This window comes from Malassezia pachydermatis, assembly GCF_001278385.1.
Source record: "Malassezia pachydermatis strain CBS 1879 chromosome Unknown scaffold1, whole genome shotgun sequence".
Lineage (NCBI taxonomy): Eukaryota > Fungi > Basidiomycota > Malasseziomycetes > Malasseziales > Malasseziaceae > Malassezia > Malassezia pachydermatis.
In genome coordinates this window covers 1,045,945-1,063,877 of record NW_017253138.1, presented here as the reverse complement: position 1 = coordinate 1,063,877, position 17,933 = coordinate 1,045,945, and the positions used below count along the sequence as shown (strand labels likewise).

Here is a 17,933-nt window from a genome sequence, read left to right as displayed (position 1 = left end):
CTACGAAAAAGGTACGTTGTATATATGCTCACTCTTCAGTCCTATGGCATTATGCAGCCAGGTCATGTACGTATACGCAGCCCAATTTGTACTAACATACACAGATCTTTACGTGCGTGCACCCAAGCGAAAGCTGACCGACTAGGATTGAGCCTATGGTGAACTTGGGCCAGGAATGGCGTGATGTGGAGTGGCCCGATGGCTGGACCGTGGCCACAGTGGATGGCTCGCCCTCTGCAGCCGCCGAGGAGACGCTCCTGATCACAGAGACCGGTGTCGAGATTCTTACCGCGCAAGGCGGTGCTAAAGTGCTCGACACGACCGAAGCGCGTGAGCGTTACCTACGCGAACGACACGCAGCCTCCACCCCCTCGGTAGACTTGTAGTCACGTGATCGATTCTCCGGCCACGGCCGACAAAGGCGGGCGTCGTGCCCGCTACGATTTGTGTCTCTCAACCACGTATTTTTGGATTGTGGGTATCCACGAGCTTGGCTGACCGCACAGAACCATGTCCGCTATTGCTCCGATTAAGGGTATGCTCCGCAAGCGCATTGTCGCCGACCTCTCCATCGCTCTGGGCGGTGGCACGTTCCTGGCCTACAGCTTCTGGTATGTTATCACACTCTTATCGGGCCCATACTAACGCACCACAGGTACGGCATTCACATCCCGCGCGTTCAGCAGCGTATGTACTGCTTATGATACATTCGACTAACTGGCACAGGTGACGCTTTCTACGCCAAGCTGAACGCTGGCAAGGAGGAGTAATTTTTCTATCGCCAAGGCTCTCTCTTTGTAGGATAGGACTACGGCTTTTATATTGAATCAAGGACTCCGCTCACCAGCATTCTTCTTGCCAGCGCTTTTCTGTCTCCAAGGTGGTCATGTACCGCTTGGCCTGATCTTCGTTCATGTGTCCGTGTGTGACAAACACATCGATCATCGCCTGCCGAACTTGCTCGGGCATTTTGCCTGACGTGCCACACAAGTAGGCGATGCCCCGCTGCTGATGCATCAGGTCCCAGATCTCTGCGCCGTGTTCACGAAGCACATCTTGGACGTACACTTTGTGGGGCTGGTCGCGACTCGCGGCCACGTACAACGTCAGGGGGGCAGGCGTCGCGGCATCGTCTTTGCGTGGCTGATCTTGCAATGTCAGTGTAGATAGGGAGGGTATCTCAGGGCTGTGGCCAGTGGCGAGCTGCTTCCATTCGTCGAAGAACAATCCGTCCTTGGCGGCATAGCGGCACCCAGCGATCACTGTCACGGCGCCGGACGCTTGCGCAGCGTATCGCTCCTGGACGAGCGAGCGTAGGGGTGAGATGCCTGTCCCTGGCCCGATCATAAGGATCGGCGTCGTGGGCTGGGCAGGAGCTAGGAGCGTCCCTGCTTGGATTCGCACAGGAACCTGGGCGCCAGGCTCCAGATGGGCGAGCCAGGTGCTAGCAATGCCTTGCCGCGGTTGCTGGATGCGCGTTTTGTACTGCACCACAGCCACGGCCAACTGAATCGAATCAGGGTACCACTGCGATGTGAGATAGAAGAATACGTACGGAAGGCCCACTTGCAATGCTGTATTGGCGTTCCCGCATCAGCGGAAAGACGTCCATGACATACGAAACGGGTATCTGTACGCTCTTGAACTCATGCAACACCTCGGCCATCGTACGCCGTACTCGCTGAGCATAGTCGTACATGTCATCGGTTCCGTCGCCCGGCTGCAAAAATTCGACCAGTCGGCGATGTTCCATGTGATCTGTAGGTGAAAAGTGCTGGAGCATGGCAAAGAAGGAGCGACGCGGCACGGAAAACGGGTCCAAGTGCCATGTAAGCAGACGACGTAGCGTCAATGAGCCGTGCTGTACTTCCTGTGCCAAGGCAGGTGGAAATGGTCGGTCTAGTGTGAGTATAGACGAAGGAAGCGTACATGGATCGCGATTGTGTAGGGCCAGGGCGGAATCAGCGTCCTTCAGCCAGCCAAGTCGGGCAAGAAGATGCTCGACTTTTTGTGGATCGTTGCCCGGCATAATACATGCCACATCCCCTGCTCGGTACGCAGGTCGTGGGACGTCAGGCGGGAGGGCAAACGTAAGAAGGCGCACATCTTGAAAGTGCGAGTCGTCTGTCATGCGAACATTCGCTTTGAGGGTCGTAGACACTGTGCCGGGCACCTTTGGTAGAGGCTCCGCAGGCGCAGTGGCCGATACTTGCACATCGACACGAGGCGGTAAGAGTGTGTCGCTCGGCAGTGGCGTACGTCCTGGCGGGTCGGCCAGATCGTTGGCCATTCGCTCAGCCAGCTGATCGAGCCACGGTAAGAGATCGCCATCGAGTCTATCAAGTAAGAACATGCCGTGACGTACCCTAGTTCGTGCTGCTCATCAGCCTCGCCAGCTTCGAGCCATTCAACCGCGCCCAGATCTTTCAGGCGTTGGTTGAGCATTCGTGCTGCCCAACAGAAACGCGTGTATGTCGAATCGCCGAGGCCAACGGTAGCAAAGGTCACGTCCGATAATATATCGCCCGGTAGTCCTTTACGTAGTAGAAAGCGCCAGAATGTGCGCGCAGAGGCAGGAAACTCACCATTGCCAGTCGTCGAGACGACAAACACGACACATGTCTCGTCGACAAGGGCTAGCTGCACAAGTTAGGAGAATGTAGTTACCTGCCTTATCATAGTCTGCCATGTTGCATACGCGCGCCGAAACATGGTATCGGTACGCGAGGTGTGCGATGCGCACGGCCAGGTCCTCTGCGTTGCCTGTTTCGGTCGCATACAGCACCGTAAGCGTGGGCGTGGTCTCCACCGCCTCAGCCATTATAAAAGCGCAGGAGCGACATGCCACACTCTCTTCTAAATCGGCCCTATTTCTATGTGGAGGTATCCTGGGTATGTGAGACAAACGGCGTAAAACTACGAGTCTATATGCCTCGCGTTTACTTGAGCATCTTACCGTCAGCCCACTCCTTGCCGTCAATCACAGCCTCCCACGCCAGCATGTCCTCGAAGAACTTCTTGTCCTCCTCCTTCTTGAGGTCAAGCGGGGTGACAGTGTAGCTGTCCAGATCCGGCGCAACGCTGAGCACAGGCTCGTAGTCCTTGCCGCGGCAAATGACCACACCCGAGATCAGGCTGTCGTTCGGCTTACCAAACACACCGGCCGTGCCCATGACGTACTTGCGGCTGGCCTCGAGACGGGTGAAGAAGCCACCAATCTGGTTGGCGCTCATGAAGATCTGCGTCAGCTCGTCGTTGTACTTGAAGTCGAAGCGCCACACGCTGTAGCCGTCCCAGTCGAAGTGCTCGTAGAACCACGGGAGAGCCTTCGAGCGAGTGTCCTCGTTCGAGTACACACGCTTCCACTCGTCGAGAATGAAGCTCGACTTGGGCAGATCATCCAGCGGGTTCTTCGCCTTCTCAGGCTTAGCATCCTGCAGGTCCGAGTTCGAAGGCTCCGCCGCCTTGGGCTTCTCCTTCTTGGGCTTCTCCTCCTTCTTCGGAGGGACGTACTTGGCCGTCTCCGTGGCAAACTCGCCCGAGTACACACCAGCCAACACCTTCTGGTTCACAATCGTCTGGTAGAAGCGCTTCACGTTGGGGAACTTGTCGCGGATTTCAGGACCAGCAAAGCGGATGAAAAGGTTACCCAGGGTCGAAGCCAGGGCCAAGTCAGCCGCGGTGAGGCGGTGGCCCACGGCGTAGGTCTGCACCACGAGGTGGGTCTCCAGCACACCAAGACCCTTCTCAATCTCGGCCCACGCACCCTGCTCGTACACCTTGTTGTAGGGCACCAAGTGGTTGAACATCTTGAAGAGCACCACAACGTTGTTGAAGATCTGGTCGTCGGCAAAGTTGATCCACTGGTCGACCAGGGCTGACGAGTGACGGTCCGAGCCCAGGAGCTTGGCATTGTCCGAGAGACCGGCCACTGACATGTAAGTATGGTTCATCCAGACACCGGATGGCAAGGACAAGGCTCAGAAATAAAATACCACTACGTGCTTCGGCGCACAACCCTCGACATGTATGATTAAGCCAGGGATAACTGAAAAATTGAACATCCTTGTACCTCGCCCCTGTCTTTCCGGTGGTAAGTATACGTACCATAACGCAGGATCGCGCGCGACTCGGTGAGGATGAGACCATCCGAGCCCTCAAACACGGGGACCTTACCCAGAGGGAATTTGGCCGTGAACTCAGGCTTGTGCGAGTCCACAACCGGCAGAGTCGGCTCGAAGTCGATCTGCAGGCCATTCACCTTCGCGGCCGCCAGGACACGCGTAACCTTAGCACCCTGAGGAGGGCCGTACAAAGTACCGATGCTAGCCATGGTATGTAAAATGTTGGTAGGGATGGAAAGCCCGAGAAAACTTGCTTTTCTCGTCCGTGCTTATGTGCCCATGCAGATGTGCCACGTGCCCGCCCACTCGAATGGCCGAGAGAGGTGATCGAACGAACGTACGGACGCGTAGGCGCCACGACGTTCGTCTGTCACCATGTCGCGTAGGTACGATTCACGTACGACGACATTTTCGCCGGAAGGGCGACTGTACCAGGTCGAATATGCCATGGAGGCCATCTCGCATGCGGGTACTGTGCTCGGTATCCTAGCCACCGACGGCGTCGTGCTCGCGGCTGAAAAAAAGGTGACGAGTAAGCTGCTGGAGCAGGACAAGAGCAGCGAAAAGATCTTCCAGCTCAGTGGCAATGTCCTTGCTGGCGTGGCCGGCATGACGGCCGATGCCAACTCTCTGGTGAACTACGCCCGCAATGCGGCACAGAAATACTTGCTTTCGTACGATGACGATATCCCTGTCGAGCAGCTTGTCCAGCGTCTCTGTGACTTGAAGCAGGGCTACACACAGTTCGGTGGTCTGCGTCCCTTCGGTGTATCGCTGCTGTACGCTGGCTACGATCCGCATCACTCGTTCCAGCTGTACCACTCCGATCCCTCCGGCAACTATTCGGGCTGGAAGGCGACGTGTGCCGGTATGAACAATGGCACAGCGACGAGTCTGTTAAAGCAAGACTACAAGGAAGATATGAATATCCAAGATGCTTTGGGCCTCGCTGCGCGTGTGCTTAGCAAGACCATGGACACCACGACGATGGAGAGTGACAAGCTGGAATTCGCTGTACTGAAATTGAATCCACGGACGCAAGAGCCACAGCCATATATTCTCTCGCCCAAGGACATTGATCAGGTGCTTCAGCGGCACGGTCTGGCCAAAGCGACTGATGCCACAGGGGGGGACGCCATGGCACTCGATGCATAGATGTCATATAGAAGCGAACTACGCGATGATGTGAGCTGCTATGGGCATTCGTCGGCAAGCATAAAGAACAAACAGGGAATCGGCCTACCGAGACCTTAGCGCCGCGGTGCGGGAGGCGCACGACCACGCCGAGCTTGGGCTATTTTGTGAGTGGCCCACAAAGAAAATCCACGTACCTCGCAAAATCGTATGCCGACCACGTACGCTGCCGATACCGCGGCCTTTCATGGCGTTGGGACCGACGCGCTTGAACATCGGCGCCTGCTGCAGCATATCAGGAACAACCATGAACCGAATCATATTTCCACGGATGTATACGCTGTCGAGATGTGTTTGCTTTCCGTCGCGAGCGGTGACGGCAATGTCCTTCATTGAGATGTTAAAGTTGTCCTCGGCTGTCGTGTAAGTCGTGCCGGCGTACATACCATCAAACAGACGGCCGCGGTACGTCGCGCCACCCTTCAGCTCAATCGTGATCGTGTGGCCTACCGCCTCATGCAGCAGCTTCACGGGAATGCCCACGGTGCCCATCTTCTTCGTGTCCAGCGAGCGAGCGAGCGATCGAGCGACGAAAGGCAGGGCAGCGTTTCCCTACCGTCGCCTGTCGTCATCACGTGACCACAAACGGTGCCTGGGGTGCGCGTCGTAAGCCTGCGTAAACACAGCGGACGGGCCGTGGAGGTTTGGGCGCGCGGCGCACGGGAGACGCGCCGGCGTGTTTCGAGGTTGCCCACACACGACGTGCGCTGTTTGTATTCGTTAGAACGCGTATTCCTATCGTCTTTACTTTGTGACTATGCCTAAGCAACCGACCCAGAAGGTGACGACTGGTGCTCGCCGCACCAAGTCCAAGAAGGACCCCGCTGCTCCTAAGCGTCCGCTGAGTGCGTACATGTTCTTCAGCCAGGACTGGCGTGAGCGTGTGAAGGCGGAGAACCCTGACGCTGGCTTCGGTATGTATCCAAGAAAAAAAATCTCATAATTCAGGTGATGTCGGCCGTCTTCTCGGTACCAAGTGGAAGGAGATGAGCGATGAGGAGAAGAAGGTACGTCGATGGTAGCTTACACCTCCGCAGCCGTACATTGAGATGGCCAACAAGGATAAAGAGCGTGCAGAGAAGGAGAAGGCTGAGTATGCGGTACGTATCTTGTTTTCTAATCCCAGCAAAACAAGGCCTAAGCCTTCGATTTACGACTCTGTATCCGCCAGAGCTTCCCATGCCACCTGCTCACGTCTGGGGCTGGGCCGATGGTATAGCGACTCTCGCGTTTGTGATTGTATTTTTTCCTCGCTATTTAATATAGAGATTGCATCGTACAAAGCTTCTTTCTCCCTCTACTTGGCTGTCATGCTGTTCAAGGCGTCCATGCACTTTTCGTACTGCGTGGTGAGCCAGCCTTCTCATACGTACCACCGTGAACACAATACCTCCACTCAGCATCAGACGCGCAAGACGGGGTGTAGCGCCGCGCCAGAAAGCGAGGATCCCTTCGTGGCGCAGGATCTTGACCATGCAGTCCAGCGTGTTTTTGTACTGCGTGCGTGCTTCCAACGTCTGCATGCGTGTCTTGACGACATCGAGAGGCATGGTGGCGTACACGGTCACAATACCTGCCACAGCACCGATGCCGAACGTAATGCCACTGGGCAGCGGCTGCCCAGGCCGCGACGAGCCTTGCACAAAGTTGCGCAGCGTCGAGTAGGTCCCGAAACGCACAGAGCTGTTGGCGCCCTGCCGCAGCATCACAGGCACGAGGCCACGGTAGATGCCTGTCAGACCCTCATCACGGATGATGGCCATCGATCCGGGAATCAGGCCGCGTGGGTACTTGGGCTGCACACGCTTGGCATCGTCAATGAGTTTCGTTCTGGCCTGTGAGTCGTAGATGAGTACATACTTGATGGTTTCCGAGGGCGTCACGGCAAAGATGGCCTCCATCATACCAGCGCCAAGGCCTGCCAAGAGACTCCGAGGCGCAGTGAGTTTGCCCTGGCGTGAGTCACATGCCACGTACATTCTCGTCCTTCAGCATCGACTTGAAGTGATCGTACGAAAGGAAACGCACACCGGCCTTGAGCGCATTGCCAGCTACCAGTGCGCCACATCCACTGTACAAGCCACGGATACCATGCTTGCTCACCGTCTCACGCGCAATCGTAATCGGGTTGGGTGGCTAGATCGGTGAGGGCCGGCCGTACATACCTTCTCGCCCGCCTTGGTGGAGAACTGCGCTACCGTCTTGGTATACTCAATCGGGTACGTCGCAAACCCTTCCACGGCACCAGCAAACGTGCCCGACACCAGTGAGAAAACAGGGTTCACACTCCTTGCTGCGCTGTTGTTGTCTTTGGCCGCCATGGAAGATCCGTGTCAACGAACGTGAAAGCCGGACGGACGACGGGTTTTCACCCTCCACATCTATAGATCTAGCGAGCACTATGACACGGCCGATCACTCCGCGGCGGCCGTGGAGACGCGCCGCGTAGCGACGGCGCGGCGCACCTGCTTTGCACGCTCGACCGTGTCTTGGGTGGACCGTGGCGGGCGGTTGGTCAGGGAGTCCAATGCGCGCCGCTCTGGGCGGTGTGTAATTAGCTGCCAGTACGCCGAACCTTGCGTGCCGCGCTTGAGCATACTGAGCTCCTGATCTTTCGCTGCGCTTTTTGTGAGTCACCATCATACATACAGAGCCAAGGAGAAGTGTTGCGTCTCTTTCTCTAACGTATCACGCTGCGCCTGCGTATGCTGCAACTCCATCTCACGTGCCGCGACATCACGTTCTAACGACCATATGCGTTGCTGCAGCGTATGCCGTTCGGCTTTCCACGTAGCTTCCCTCTCGTCTTGCTGTGCCTGCCATGCACGCTGCTGCTGGGTGTACTCGTCGTGCAGGGTTTCATAGTGTTGCGTCGCCTCTTCGAGTTTGGTTTCCCATTCCAATCGGCATGTATCCAACTGCACCTCAGCGCGCGTTCGTGCCTCGACCAAGGCCTGCCGCTCCCTCATCCATGCATCGTCGGACACAGTGGTCTTTTCAAGCGTGCCACGCACGGCTTCCAATTGCGTTTCCAAGTCCTTACATCGTGCCTGCCATGCCTCGCCTTCACTGGGTGCCGTCTGCGCTTCGGCCAACTGCACTTGCAAGGCGCGAATTTCTTCCGCGGCTTCCTGCCGAGCCATGAGCACACGCACTTCTGCATCTTGCTGACACGCCTCCCGGATCGATTGGATATCCACGTCCAGCGACGTGGATACTGGCGTCGCAAGACGTACTTCCAAGTCACGCCGCTCTATCGCCAGCTGCTGCTTCTCCCGCTCCAGCGTCTCGCGCTCAGCGTCCAGCGCTGCGCGAACATGGGCCAACGCAGCCGTACTTGACGTCTGCGCCGGCTCAATGAGCAGCGGGCCGTGCAGCGTAGCTAGACGCGCTTCCAACTGCTCGGTTAATGTGCGCAGCTCGGCATGCATAGTATCCGACTGCTCCATCTCCAACTGAGCCTTGCGCTTCAAAAACGTCTGCAAATGCTCTTCAAACACATGAATCTTGTCCTGCGCCTGCTGCAGAGCATCCCGTAACACTTGCGTGAGCCGATGTGATCGCGCAAGTCTGTGCTGCAAAAAGATGGTCCGTTCTGTATGGGTGCGATCCAAGGCTGCAATCATATCCATAAGCTCAGTAGCATCCACATCGCCCAGCGTCGACGTGGACAGAAGCTTGGACGACAGTTCTTCCATGGCAAAGGGGACCAAGGTACCGGTATCTTTGTCGTCTAGCTCATCCTTGTCGGTCATGTAGCTGTACTCGTACATTCCCGGCCAATGACTCGGGCTTTTCGGGCTGCGTGTTGTGGCTTGCGAGCCTGCATGGCTTTGCGGTGTGGCCCACGTCGTACCGCTGGATGCAAAGCTCGAGTCTGTGCGGCTCGGCGTTGCGCGAGGACGGGTCACTTGAGAGACAGGTGTGCTGGGGCCAGGCGCATTCTCCATGGCTGGCATACTTGCCTGCGAAGTCTCCTCTTCGTGTGGTATCTCTGGCGATGCAGTAGGCGGCTCTGCGTCGGGTGCCTCTGCCTCGTTTGGCTCCTCTGGATAGGACGGCGGTGGCGGTGGCGGTGGCGGTGACGACGACGACGACGAGGGTACAGGGCTGGACACCGACGTATCCGATGGCGTCGAAGGGGGCGGAGGACGTCGATCTGCTGCGCGGATGGTCGGCGAAGAGAGCAAAGGCGACGTCGACGCTGGATCCGGGCTCGTGTGCCACGCTCCTACATGCGCCGGCGGCGAGTCAGGGGGACTCGTACTCTCGTCGTCCAGCACAGAGGCATTCTTAGAGGGACGGAGCGTTGACGGCGCTCCCATCTCCTGGTCCAACGTCCGTGCTGGCGTGTACGGTGCAGAGGGTACACTAGGACTGTCATCCAGGCCAGCTAGTGCTTCATCGACTTCTCGACGTAGGAAACTCTCTGGGAAACTCATATCCATGGAATCACTCGATAATCCCAAGGATACATCCTGGGAATCGCTGTGTTCTGCGGCACTGCTTACCGAGGCCGTCAACAGACTTTCCTCGCCATCTTCGTACGTCCGCATTCCGAATCGTACACTACTTCCCGTGCCGGGCGTATGTGGCGACCGCAAGATCCCAACGTTCCGTGGGCGTGGTGTATACACCGCGCCAGCCTGCATGGTGGTCACACGTCAACCTTTCATGAATGTGGGCGTGCGATGATCCCACCCCTTGGAAGTGCCTTTTTTTCATGTGCACACGCTACACTACTACGATCTCTACGTTTCTCTAGTATACTACTCTACGATCCGCCGGGCGTTGTCGTCGACGGCCCATGCTGAGCGACGTAGCCCTCGCCTCGCTTCACGACACGCTCGACGCGTGGGGGGTTGGCATCACGTGCTGGCCATTTTTTTTTTGGACGGTCTGGGCGTGGCCGCCGCCACTTTTTCTTCGCTCGTGCCACGATTGTCCGTCTTTGCTTGGCACCCTCAGCATGTCACGCTTGATTGTCAAGGGGCTGCCAAGCTACCTCACGGATGCCAGGCTTCGTGAGCACTTTGCACAAAAGGGCACCGTGACCGATGTCAAGCTGATGCGCCGGCCGGATGGCACGTCACGTCGGTTTGGGTTTGTTGGGTTTCGTACCGAGGCGGAGGCGGAGGCGGCTCGGGCGTACTTTGATCGGACATACATCGATACTTCGCGTATGTCGGTGGCTCTTGCCAAGCAGATCAACGATGGCGACTTGCAAGCTCACAAGGAAGCTCGGAGGCAAGCCAGAGAGGGCCGAGCGCAGCCAGCCGAGTCGTCGGCGCCTGCCAAGCCGAAGAAAGGCACCGAGAAAAGCGCTTCGTTTGAAGAGTTCTTATCGGTCATGGCCCCCAAGTTGAAGCGCAAGTCGTGGCAGAACAACGAGGATTTGGAGCATGCGAACACAGCGTCTGCTCTCGACGACTCAGGTGCCCAGCCTGCGAAGAAGCGCAAGCAAAAGGCAGACGACAAGGCGCCTGCACCGGCGCCGCTCGTCGCTGCGACGGCGGATGGCGCTGCTGCTGACGAGGAGTTGAGTGATTTGGAGTACATGCGTCGGCGTATGCGTCACAAGGTGGCCGGTGAAGACAGTGCGCCGCCGCCGCCGACCTTTGAGCAGTCGGACTCGGAGGAGGCGGAGGACGAGCCTGCGTCCGACGATGAGATACCCGAAGCGGAGCGCCTTGCATCGGAGCGACGACGTGCGAAGCTGGAGGCGCAGCAGCGCCAGGACGAAGAGAACGTGGATACCATCATGGCGTCGGGCCGTTTGTTTGTACGCAATTTGCCGTTTAGTGCGACAGAGGACGATGTGGAGGCTGTATTCCGGCAGTACGGCCCCGTGGATCATGTACGTATATTTCCTTACGACAGGGCCGGCCTACAGGATGACTCGCAGTATAGGGACAACCGACATTTTGTATGCGGAGACAATACTGGGAAAAAAGATAGTAGATATTTCTGACTCATGGCCGGCCCTCCGTTTTGTATGACAGACGCTAACAACCAGGTTCATATTCCTCTAGATGCGTCGACCAAGGCGTCCAAAGGTCTGGCCTTTGTCAAGTTTCATGACCCGTCGCATGCCTTGGTCGCCTACCGTGCGCGAGACGGTGCGATTTTCCAAGGACGTCTCTTGCATGTGCTGCCAGCCGTGGACTTGGCGCCCAAACCTACGGCGGCCGCCTCGTTGAAGCAGAAACGCTTGGAGTCGAAGCGTGCCCAAGCTGGCAAAGACTTTAACTGGAGCATGCTGTACATGAATAGCGATGCGGTGGCTACGTCGATCTCCGATCGGCTAGGTGTATCGAAGGCGACGTTGTTGGGCGCCGAAGAGGATACGCAGGTTAGCCCCGCTGTGCGTTTGGCACTTGCGGAAACGCGCGTGATTCAGGAGACAAAGCAGTTCTTTGAAGACAATGGCATGCATCTTGAGGCGCTGGAGAATGTCAAGGCACGTACGGACGATACCATTCTTGTGAAGAACATTCCGTACGGCACAACAGGCGAAGAGATTCGGGCCTTGTTTGCCAAGTACGGCGACGTAGGCCGCGTCTTGATCCCGCCATCGAACACCATTGCAGTGGTGGAAATGCCTGTCGTCAACGAAGCACGCGCTGCGTTCCGTGGCCTGGCGTACAAGCGGTTCCGCGACGCCGTGTTGTACCTGGAAAAGGCGCCTGTAGGCTTCCTGCCGCGCCGCGATGGACGTGCGTCTACAGAGATTATTTCGGGCGTGCAAGGCAAAGTTGCGCCGGATTCCAGTCGAGGTTTGCTGGGCGTCGACGAGTCGTCGGCCACCCCTACGGCATCGGCAGCCGAGGCGACGCTGTACGTGAAGAACCTCAGCTTTGCTACGACGTCCGAGCGCTTGGCGGAGGCGTTTGGCGCTTTGGACGGTATGGTGTTTGCGCGCGTCCAAACCAAGGCGGATGCCAAGCACCCAGGCCAACGTCTCAGTATGGGCTACGGGTTTGTGGGCTTTGCTAGCGCCGCGCAAGCGCAGCAGGCCATGCAGGCGATGAACCACCATGTGTTGGACGGACATACTCTCTCTATTTCGTTCACGCGACGTGGCCATGATGCGGACGATGCGTCGCCGATTGCACGAGCGCCGACGGCCAAGATGCTGGTGAAGAATGTGCCGTTTGAGGCGACGAAGAAGGATCTTCGTGAGCTGTTCAGTGTGCATGGCCAGCTGAAGAGTGTACGTCTCCCGAAACAAGTGCATGGACGTACGCGTGGCTTTGCGTTTGTGGAGTTTGTGTCGCGACGCGAGGCGGAGAATGCCATGGCTGCTTTGCGGCACACGCATTTGCTCGGTCGTCACTTGGTCCTGGAATGGGCGGGTGATGCAGAAGGTACCGCTGGTGTGGAAGAATTGCGGGCCAAGACACGCAAGTCGTTTGTGAGCGAGGCGGATCGACATGCGGCTGTCGGCGAGCGTGCCAAGATCCGGCTAAGCACCGAGCAAATGTCCGAAGCCATTCAGCGAGGCAAGGCGGACGACGACGACGACGACGACGACGATGATGAATAATGTATGTACCATATGTAGTATACGATGTACGCTATGGCCGCTGTGCCTTTTCAATGCTGGGCTTCAGGGATGGGAAGGCGTCGCTCAGCGCGACGCCCAGCTGATCGCGGAAGGCTCGCATGGACTGGTACTGGCCCAGCGAGTACTGATTCTCACTGGCTAAGCGGTTTATAAATGTGCGCGTATAGCTATCCGGATTGCGACCGGCGTCCACGAGGCTGGGTAAGTGTATGACACGCATACGTACTCCATGACGTCTTTGGGAATCTGGGTATGTATATGACCTCGCATTGCATCTATTTGCGCGATGGCATGCACGACATGTTGTCTGTGGTAAGTCACACACCACATACACATTGTCTGCGACGCTTTGCGGCACATCATCACGTCCATCGGCTACACGCGCAGCAAGTTGGTAAAGTGCATCAATTACGCCGCGTGTGCGCTGCTCGAGATCGCGACGGACTCTCTCTTCCACAGGCATGGATGGCGTCCTACCGTCTGCCACCGGTGGCTCTGTTGTTGTCGCGGCGGCTGTGGCTGCCGCAGCAGGACTCCCACCCGGTGGCGAGGGCGATGCACTGGTCGGCGTCACAGGCGCCGCCTGCATCTCGTGCGCCATGGACGACGAAAGTGGAGTCGAACACTGGCACAGGGAGGGGCGGAGAGCTCATGCCACGTGGTCTACCTACGGCAACTACTACGGCCACTCTTCCTCGGAGTCGTCCATATCGCCATCGGCAATTTCGTTCGCCAGCTCACGCTCGCGCTCATGCGCTTCCGTCGCTGACGCAAGCTCTTCGCGATGGCTGTCCAGCGAGTATCGCATCGCCTAGCATGGTTAGTCTGTAGCGTACATACCTTCACGCTGTCGTTGTGCAGCTGCAAGCAAAAGTCAATACGCTGCTGCAGCTGTGCCTGCGGCTCGTTCGTCGCATAGATATCCACTGCCTCGTTCGAGACCATAGTAGCACTGTCATGCTCGACACGCGCATCGATGACGCCATCACGAATGGCCTTGGCAATGACGTACTCGGCATCTTCTTCCGACTCCAGATGGAGTTTGCGCGTGATATCCGCCAGCGAGATACGCGAGTAGGCCAGCGAAATGCGCCGAATGCCTGTCTTGATAACGTTATGACGCAGACGCAGAATCAGAGAGTATGTCTTATCACGCAGGAACAAGTCCTGGTGCTTGTGCAGCGTCGCCTGGAAGAGCGACAAGTCACCTACACGCACCGCCTGCACAATCGGCAGGTACGATGCCAGCGCCGCACGAAGCATCGGGATACGGAACACCGCGCGATCAGGCAAGTCACCCATGAGCAGCTCGACAATGATCAGCAGCTTGTACGCCGTCTGCAAAAAGCCGGCGGCCAAGGGCTTAGCAGGCGACGTGGAGGCCTTTTCGCTGTCCTGCTGCGTCGAAGACCGCGTCTCGAGCAGGCCTTGCTGCGGCGCACGCCGAATTGCTTGCTGCAGATGCGCATGTGCCTCGGAATAGTTGAGCTGCACAGCACGAATGCGGCCGACATAGTAATCGTAGCGAGCGACTTGCGGATTCGAGGCCTTCGTGCGGGGGAACGGAGCACGCGCGACCAGCTTGTCGGCCTGATCGTACAAGTTGCCTTCCACCATGTACATACGTAAAAGCAGGTTGAGGACAGTGGCGTTGGTCTCGGCATCATGACGCAACGACGATGTGCGTTGCAGGGCCAACAACGTATCGCGCAGCGCCGACAGCCCTTGCTCCTTGTTCAGTTCGTAGCACCGACCCAAGAAGAACACGAGCTTCGCACTGAGCAAGTCCAGGGAGCGTCGGTTCTGCTTCACTGTCTCATCCACCGCCTTGGCACACAGCTGCATAGCCTTCTCCCGTTGGCTCGGCTGATCGATCAAGTAGGCGACGACCAGCAGGCGGAGGTAGGCGACCAACTCTGGGAGGGCGTCCCATGCATCGTCGCTGGCATGTTTTGGCTTGGGCGTTGTTTTTGTCTCTTCATCCACGGCCATCTCCTGGTCACTTGACGTGGAAGGGGCGTCAGGCGCATAAGGCGCCGGCAGCCACGCCAGCAATTCTTTACGGGCCGACACTAAGTGTGAGGAGACATATATACATACCGGACTCAGGCAAGCCTTCGCTCACGATGCACGCAAGTACGTCCGCCTTCTCCTGGACCTGCCGACGCACATACGGCAGCGAGCGAAGCACACGCGCAGTGTACCGCTGCTCCACATGCGCCACACTACGCTTCAGGAGCGTAAGGTTATGACGAAGGAGCGTCAAGTACTGCATCTTGGGGTTTGGTGGGGCCGGCACATCAGGTTGCTTTTCTACCGGCTTATCGCCAGACGTCAGCGCCATGTCGTGAGAAGATTGGTCGTCGACGTCGTCGTAACAACCTGCGTGGGACTGCGACGCACGCCGCGCGTTCGCTCTGCTCGATCAGCCCCTTCGCGTGGCTCGGCTGACTAATCCCTACCGCCCACAGGACCGTGTCCCTACGCAGCATGAAAGGATGGGCATAAACTAGGAGAGTGTATCTATATCGTATTCATGTCGTGTCCGTTCATCTTCCTTAATGCCGGTGTTTGACCATGCAATTAAGGCATCCAATCGCTTCGCGAAGCACCATGTGCAACGCGGTGGTCGTGACAATATCGCGCAGCTCTTCGCGTGTAAATCCTTTGCCGTCCGGGCCGAGGCCACTGCAGCTCAAGTCGGGCATGGGCGATGGGAGAAGCAGCTCGCTAACAACGAGAGGGTGGTTTGGCGCTGGCAACATACGGCCAAGCGGTACACGTGTGTCGCCATCCAGCACTAGGTAGCACGTCCATAGCGCCTCGCTAGGATCCTTCGACTCCGTACGTGGGTATTGACTGACGTACTGGAATTGCGTCAGGGTGGTAGAGCCCTTCCCAGGCTCATGGTCGGCAGCATGCACATCCAATGCAGGATCAGTGATACCAGTGTTCGCATCATGCGGGCGAAGCAATGGCGAGCCTGCCGCAGACGAGGGCGACGCGTGGTGCATGTACTGAAAGGGGTCGTACACGTTCTGTGTATTGTCCAAACCACCGTTCCATTCACGAACCCACTCTACCCATACGACAATGTGCTTCGCTGGCGGAGGTGCGACAGCCTTCCCACTTCGTCCTTTCGGGTTGAACTGTACCCAGATCCGCTCCAAAATCGCACGGGAGGCCAGTTCTACGAGGGTATGGGAATCGGCATTCACATCTCGAATGATCTTGCGAAGCATCTGCTCGTACATGGCTTCGTTGCGGTGCTTGTGTGAGCGGTTCAAATGCTTGATTTCCCACACGTAGGACGTTGTAACTTTGCTGTGACTCACGCCGCCACAGGGTATCGCTTGAGGGATCGGGCTTCGCGGCATTGTCATCGATGGCGGGCGTACAGTCATTGATGCCTCGTTTTCTTCGGGCAAGGATTCCGGATACGCTGTCGACACATTGCTTCGTACCGATCCAGAGCGATGGAGACTAGCGCTGGAGGGGCCGAGCCGTGTAGGACTTGGATGTTTAGCACGCAATTGCGTACCAATATGTTTCATCTTGGTCAGCAAACGAGGCCCGCCTCGGTGCGAAGTAGCATCGTCCTCGTGCCACTCATGTCCATGACTATCCGAGTCATGCTCAACGTCGGAATCGTGCATCGGCAACGGCGCCGCGTTGGATTCCGGGGAGTGGGAAGTATGTATCGAGATATCATGTGGCTCAAGTAATCCAAAGTCCACAAGTTCAATCCCTTTCTTGGTAAATTTTGCCACATGCTGATCCGTGCCAGCGTCCAGGACCTGTGTCGAGCGAATGTGATGATAATCGAGGTTGTAGAGGGCAATGGTTCGTCGTCCATAGGCGGACGAGGAAGAGGACGATTCCGATGCTGAGGAATGGACACTTTGCTGAGAGGAGAAGGAGGAAGCCCGTTTTCGACGATGGTGAAGCTCTGCATCTTCAGCATCGCTATTGTGCGATGATTCAGAGTCTGTCTTGGGCCGCTTGTTGTGCACCAACTGCACCTGCAAGTTGTATGGATGGTGCTGTTGCTTCTTCGGGTTCGGATGCACAATCACTAGTACCTCTGGAACAGCGCGGTGGACAGGTGCTCCTTTCGTTTCATCCGTGGTTGGTTGATCCACTGTCACAACCGGCGCGTCCTTTGTGTCCCGCAATGTCATAGACGATTGGGGTGATACAACATGCGCAGAGCTATCCAATATGGAGGATTTGCGCGAGCCCGCACCATCATCAAAATCAATGGTACCGGGCATTTTTGTGCTCGGCTCATGCGCAGCTAGAGACTGCATAAATTCCCGCCGAAGTTCTCGCCAAGGTGCCATCGTACTGTACCTAGAGTGGCTGACAATAGAAATGGATGTGAACACTGTACTTGTGTCAAGAGTCTTGTGTACTCACGGCCACCAAATCGAGGTATGGTCACACACGAAAAAAGTGGCAAACACACGAAACTCTGAACTAGGGGAAGGCTCAAGTGAGAGTCACGATCTCGTGGCGTCTTTTTGTGCTATGTGGCCTATCTCCGCTGCTCCACATGCGCGGACGTCCGTGAAGAACGGATGGCCCATTTATGCGTGCAACTCGGATTCGCTGGAACTCCACGGAAGGAACCCCCCATTAAGCGCCAAGAAACACTACAGAGGATTTTAAATTTTTAGCGTTCCTTGGGAAATGAAAGGCCAGCCACACCAATCCCCTTGGGCCCAAAACGCTATTTTGGTTAGTCATGCACAATGAAATAATTTCTGGCCCATACCTTCGAATAACAAGCACGACACCACGTATTTGCGTAACCGAGGTCCACCAACCCCGTGGGACCTTCTTCTACCTTATTGGGATCCAGCGACGCGTGACATCCGTCACAGCGTAGACATCCACGGTGCCATTTACGACCCGCCGCTTGCTTTTGTTCAGCAAAGTCTGCCAACTTGTCAGCTCGACTATACGTACACACAGGGGTATGACACCGCGCACATAACGGTGTCGATTGCAGCATTTGAGGGGCTTGGGTATGTAGTGTTTGTTTG

General features: G+C 56.9%; 11 protein-coding genes across 11 annotated transcripts; 3 read left to right on the top strand and 8 right to left on the bottom strand.

The window, feature by feature from the left end:
- Positions 1-840: 840 nt before the first annotated feature.
- Positions 841-2,821, bottom strand: Malapachy_3436 (riboflavin synthase domain-like protein; the record flags this gene model as incomplete). The annotated part of the gene is made up of 5 exons (XM_018137905.1): positions 841-1,527; positions 1,556-1,899; positions 1,930-2,336; positions 2,366-2,636; positions 2,668-2,821. The coding sequence occupies 5 exons, from the start codon at positions 2,819-2,821 to the stop codon at positions 841-843; spliced, it is 1,863 nt and encodes a 620-aa protein (XP_017993752.1).
- Positions 2,822-2,939: 118 nt separating this feature from the next.
- Malapachy_3441 (elongation factor 1-gamma) lies at positions 2,940-4,333 on the bottom strand (the record flags this gene model as incomplete). Its single annotated transcript, XM_018137910.1, has 2 exons — positions 2,940-3,931; positions 4,108-4,333. The coding sequence occupies 2 exons, from the start codon at positions 4,331-4,333 to the stop codon at positions 2,940-2,942; spliced, it is 1,218 nt and encodes a 405-aa protein (XP_017993609.1).
- Positions 4,334-4,499: 166 nt separating this feature from the next.
- On the top strand, positions 4,500-5,279 carry Malapachy_3447 (n-terminal nucleophile aminohydrolase; the record flags this gene model as incomplete). Its single annotated transcript, XM_018137916.1, has 1 exon — positions 4,500-5,279. The coding sequence occupies one exon, from the start codon at positions 4,500-4,502 to the stop codon at positions 5,277-5,279; it is 780 nt and encodes a 259-aa protein (XP_017993615.1).
- A 95-nt stretch (positions 5,280-5,374) lies between these two features.
- Malapachy_3435 (sm-like ribonucleo protein) lies at positions 5,375-5,810 on the bottom strand (the record flags this gene model as incomplete). The annotated part of the gene is made up of 3 exons (XM_018137904.1): positions 5,375-5,418; positions 5,456-5,674; positions 5,705-5,810. 3 exons carry the CDS (start codon positions 5,808-5,810, stop codon positions 5,375-5,377), a joined length of 369 nt encoding a protein of 122 aa, XP_017993749.1.
- Positions 5,811-6,075: 265 nt separating this feature from the next.
- Malapachy_3455 (non-histone chromosomal protein 6) lies at positions 6,076-6,459 on the top strand (the record flags this gene model as incomplete). Its single annotated transcript, XM_018137924.1, has 4 exons — positions 6,076-6,232; positions 6,267-6,325; positions 6,356-6,418; positions 6,445-6,459. The coding sequence occupies 4 exons, from the start codon at positions 6,076-6,078 to the stop codon at positions 6,457-6,459; spliced, it is 294 nt and encodes a 97-aa protein (XP_017993658.1).
- Positions 6,460-6,615: 156 nt separating this feature from the next.
- Positions 6,616-7,639, bottom strand: Malapachy_3434 (mitochondrial tricarboxylate transporter; the record flags this gene model as incomplete). Its single annotated transcript, XM_018137903.1, has 5 exons — positions 6,616-6,660; positions 6,692-7,148; positions 7,179-7,270; positions 7,296-7,454; positions 7,484-7,639. The coding sequence occupies 5 exons, from the start codon at positions 7,637-7,639 to the stop codon at positions 6,616-6,618; spliced, it is 909 nt and encodes a 302-aa protein (XP_017993750.1).
- Positions 7,640-7,732: 93 nt separating this feature from the next.
- On the bottom strand, positions 7,733-9,970 carry Malapachy_3471 (hypothetical protein; the record flags this gene model as incomplete). The annotated part of the gene is made up of 2 exons (XM_018137939.1): positions 7,733-7,940; positions 7,968-9,970. 2 exons carry the CDS (start codon positions 9,968-9,970, stop codon positions 7,733-7,735), a joined length of 2,211 nt encoding a protein of 736 aa, XP_017993562.1.
- A 317-nt stretch (positions 9,971-10,287) lies between these two features.
- Positions 10,288-12,864, top strand: Malapachy_3463 (rna-binding domain-containing protein; the record flags this gene model as incomplete). The annotated part of the gene is made up of 2 exons (XM_018137931.1): positions 10,288-11,175; positions 11,335-12,864. The coding sequence occupies 2 exons, from the start codon at positions 10,288-10,290 to the stop codon at positions 12,862-12,864; spliced, it is 2,418 nt and encodes an 805-aa protein (XP_017993502.1).
- Positions 12,865-12,895: 31 nt separating this feature from the next.
- On the bottom strand, positions 12,896-13,486 carry Malapachy_3478 (transcription subunit of srb subcomplex of rna polymerase ii; the record flags this gene model as incomplete). The annotated part of the gene is made up of 3 exons (XM_018137946.1): positions 12,896-13,082; positions 13,112-13,192; positions 13,218-13,486. 3 exons carry the CDS (start codon positions 13,484-13,486, stop codon positions 12,896-12,898), a joined length of 537 nt encoding a protein of 178 aa, XP_017993557.1.
- Positions 13,487-13,564: 78 nt separating this feature from the next.
- Positions 13,565-15,229, bottom strand: Malapachy_3431 (26s proteasome non-atpase regulatory subunit p58; the record flags this gene model as incomplete). Its single annotated transcript, XM_018137900.1, has 3 exons — positions 13,565-13,696; positions 13,726-14,957; positions 14,986-15,229. 3 exons carry the CDS (start codon positions 15,227-15,229, stop codon positions 13,565-13,567), a joined length of 1,608 nt encoding a protein of 535 aa, XP_017993676.1.
- A 214-nt stretch (positions 15,230-15,443) lies between these two features.
- On the bottom strand, positions 15,444-17,228 carry Malapachy_3472 (hypothetical protein; the record flags this gene model as incomplete). The annotated part of the gene is made up of 1 exon (XM_018137940.1): positions 15,444-17,228. The coding sequence occupies one exon, from the start codon at positions 17,226-17,228 to the stop codon at positions 15,444-15,446; it is 1,785 nt and encodes a 594-aa protein (XP_017993565.1).
- Between the last annotated feature and the right edge of the window lie 705 nt (positions 17,229-17,933).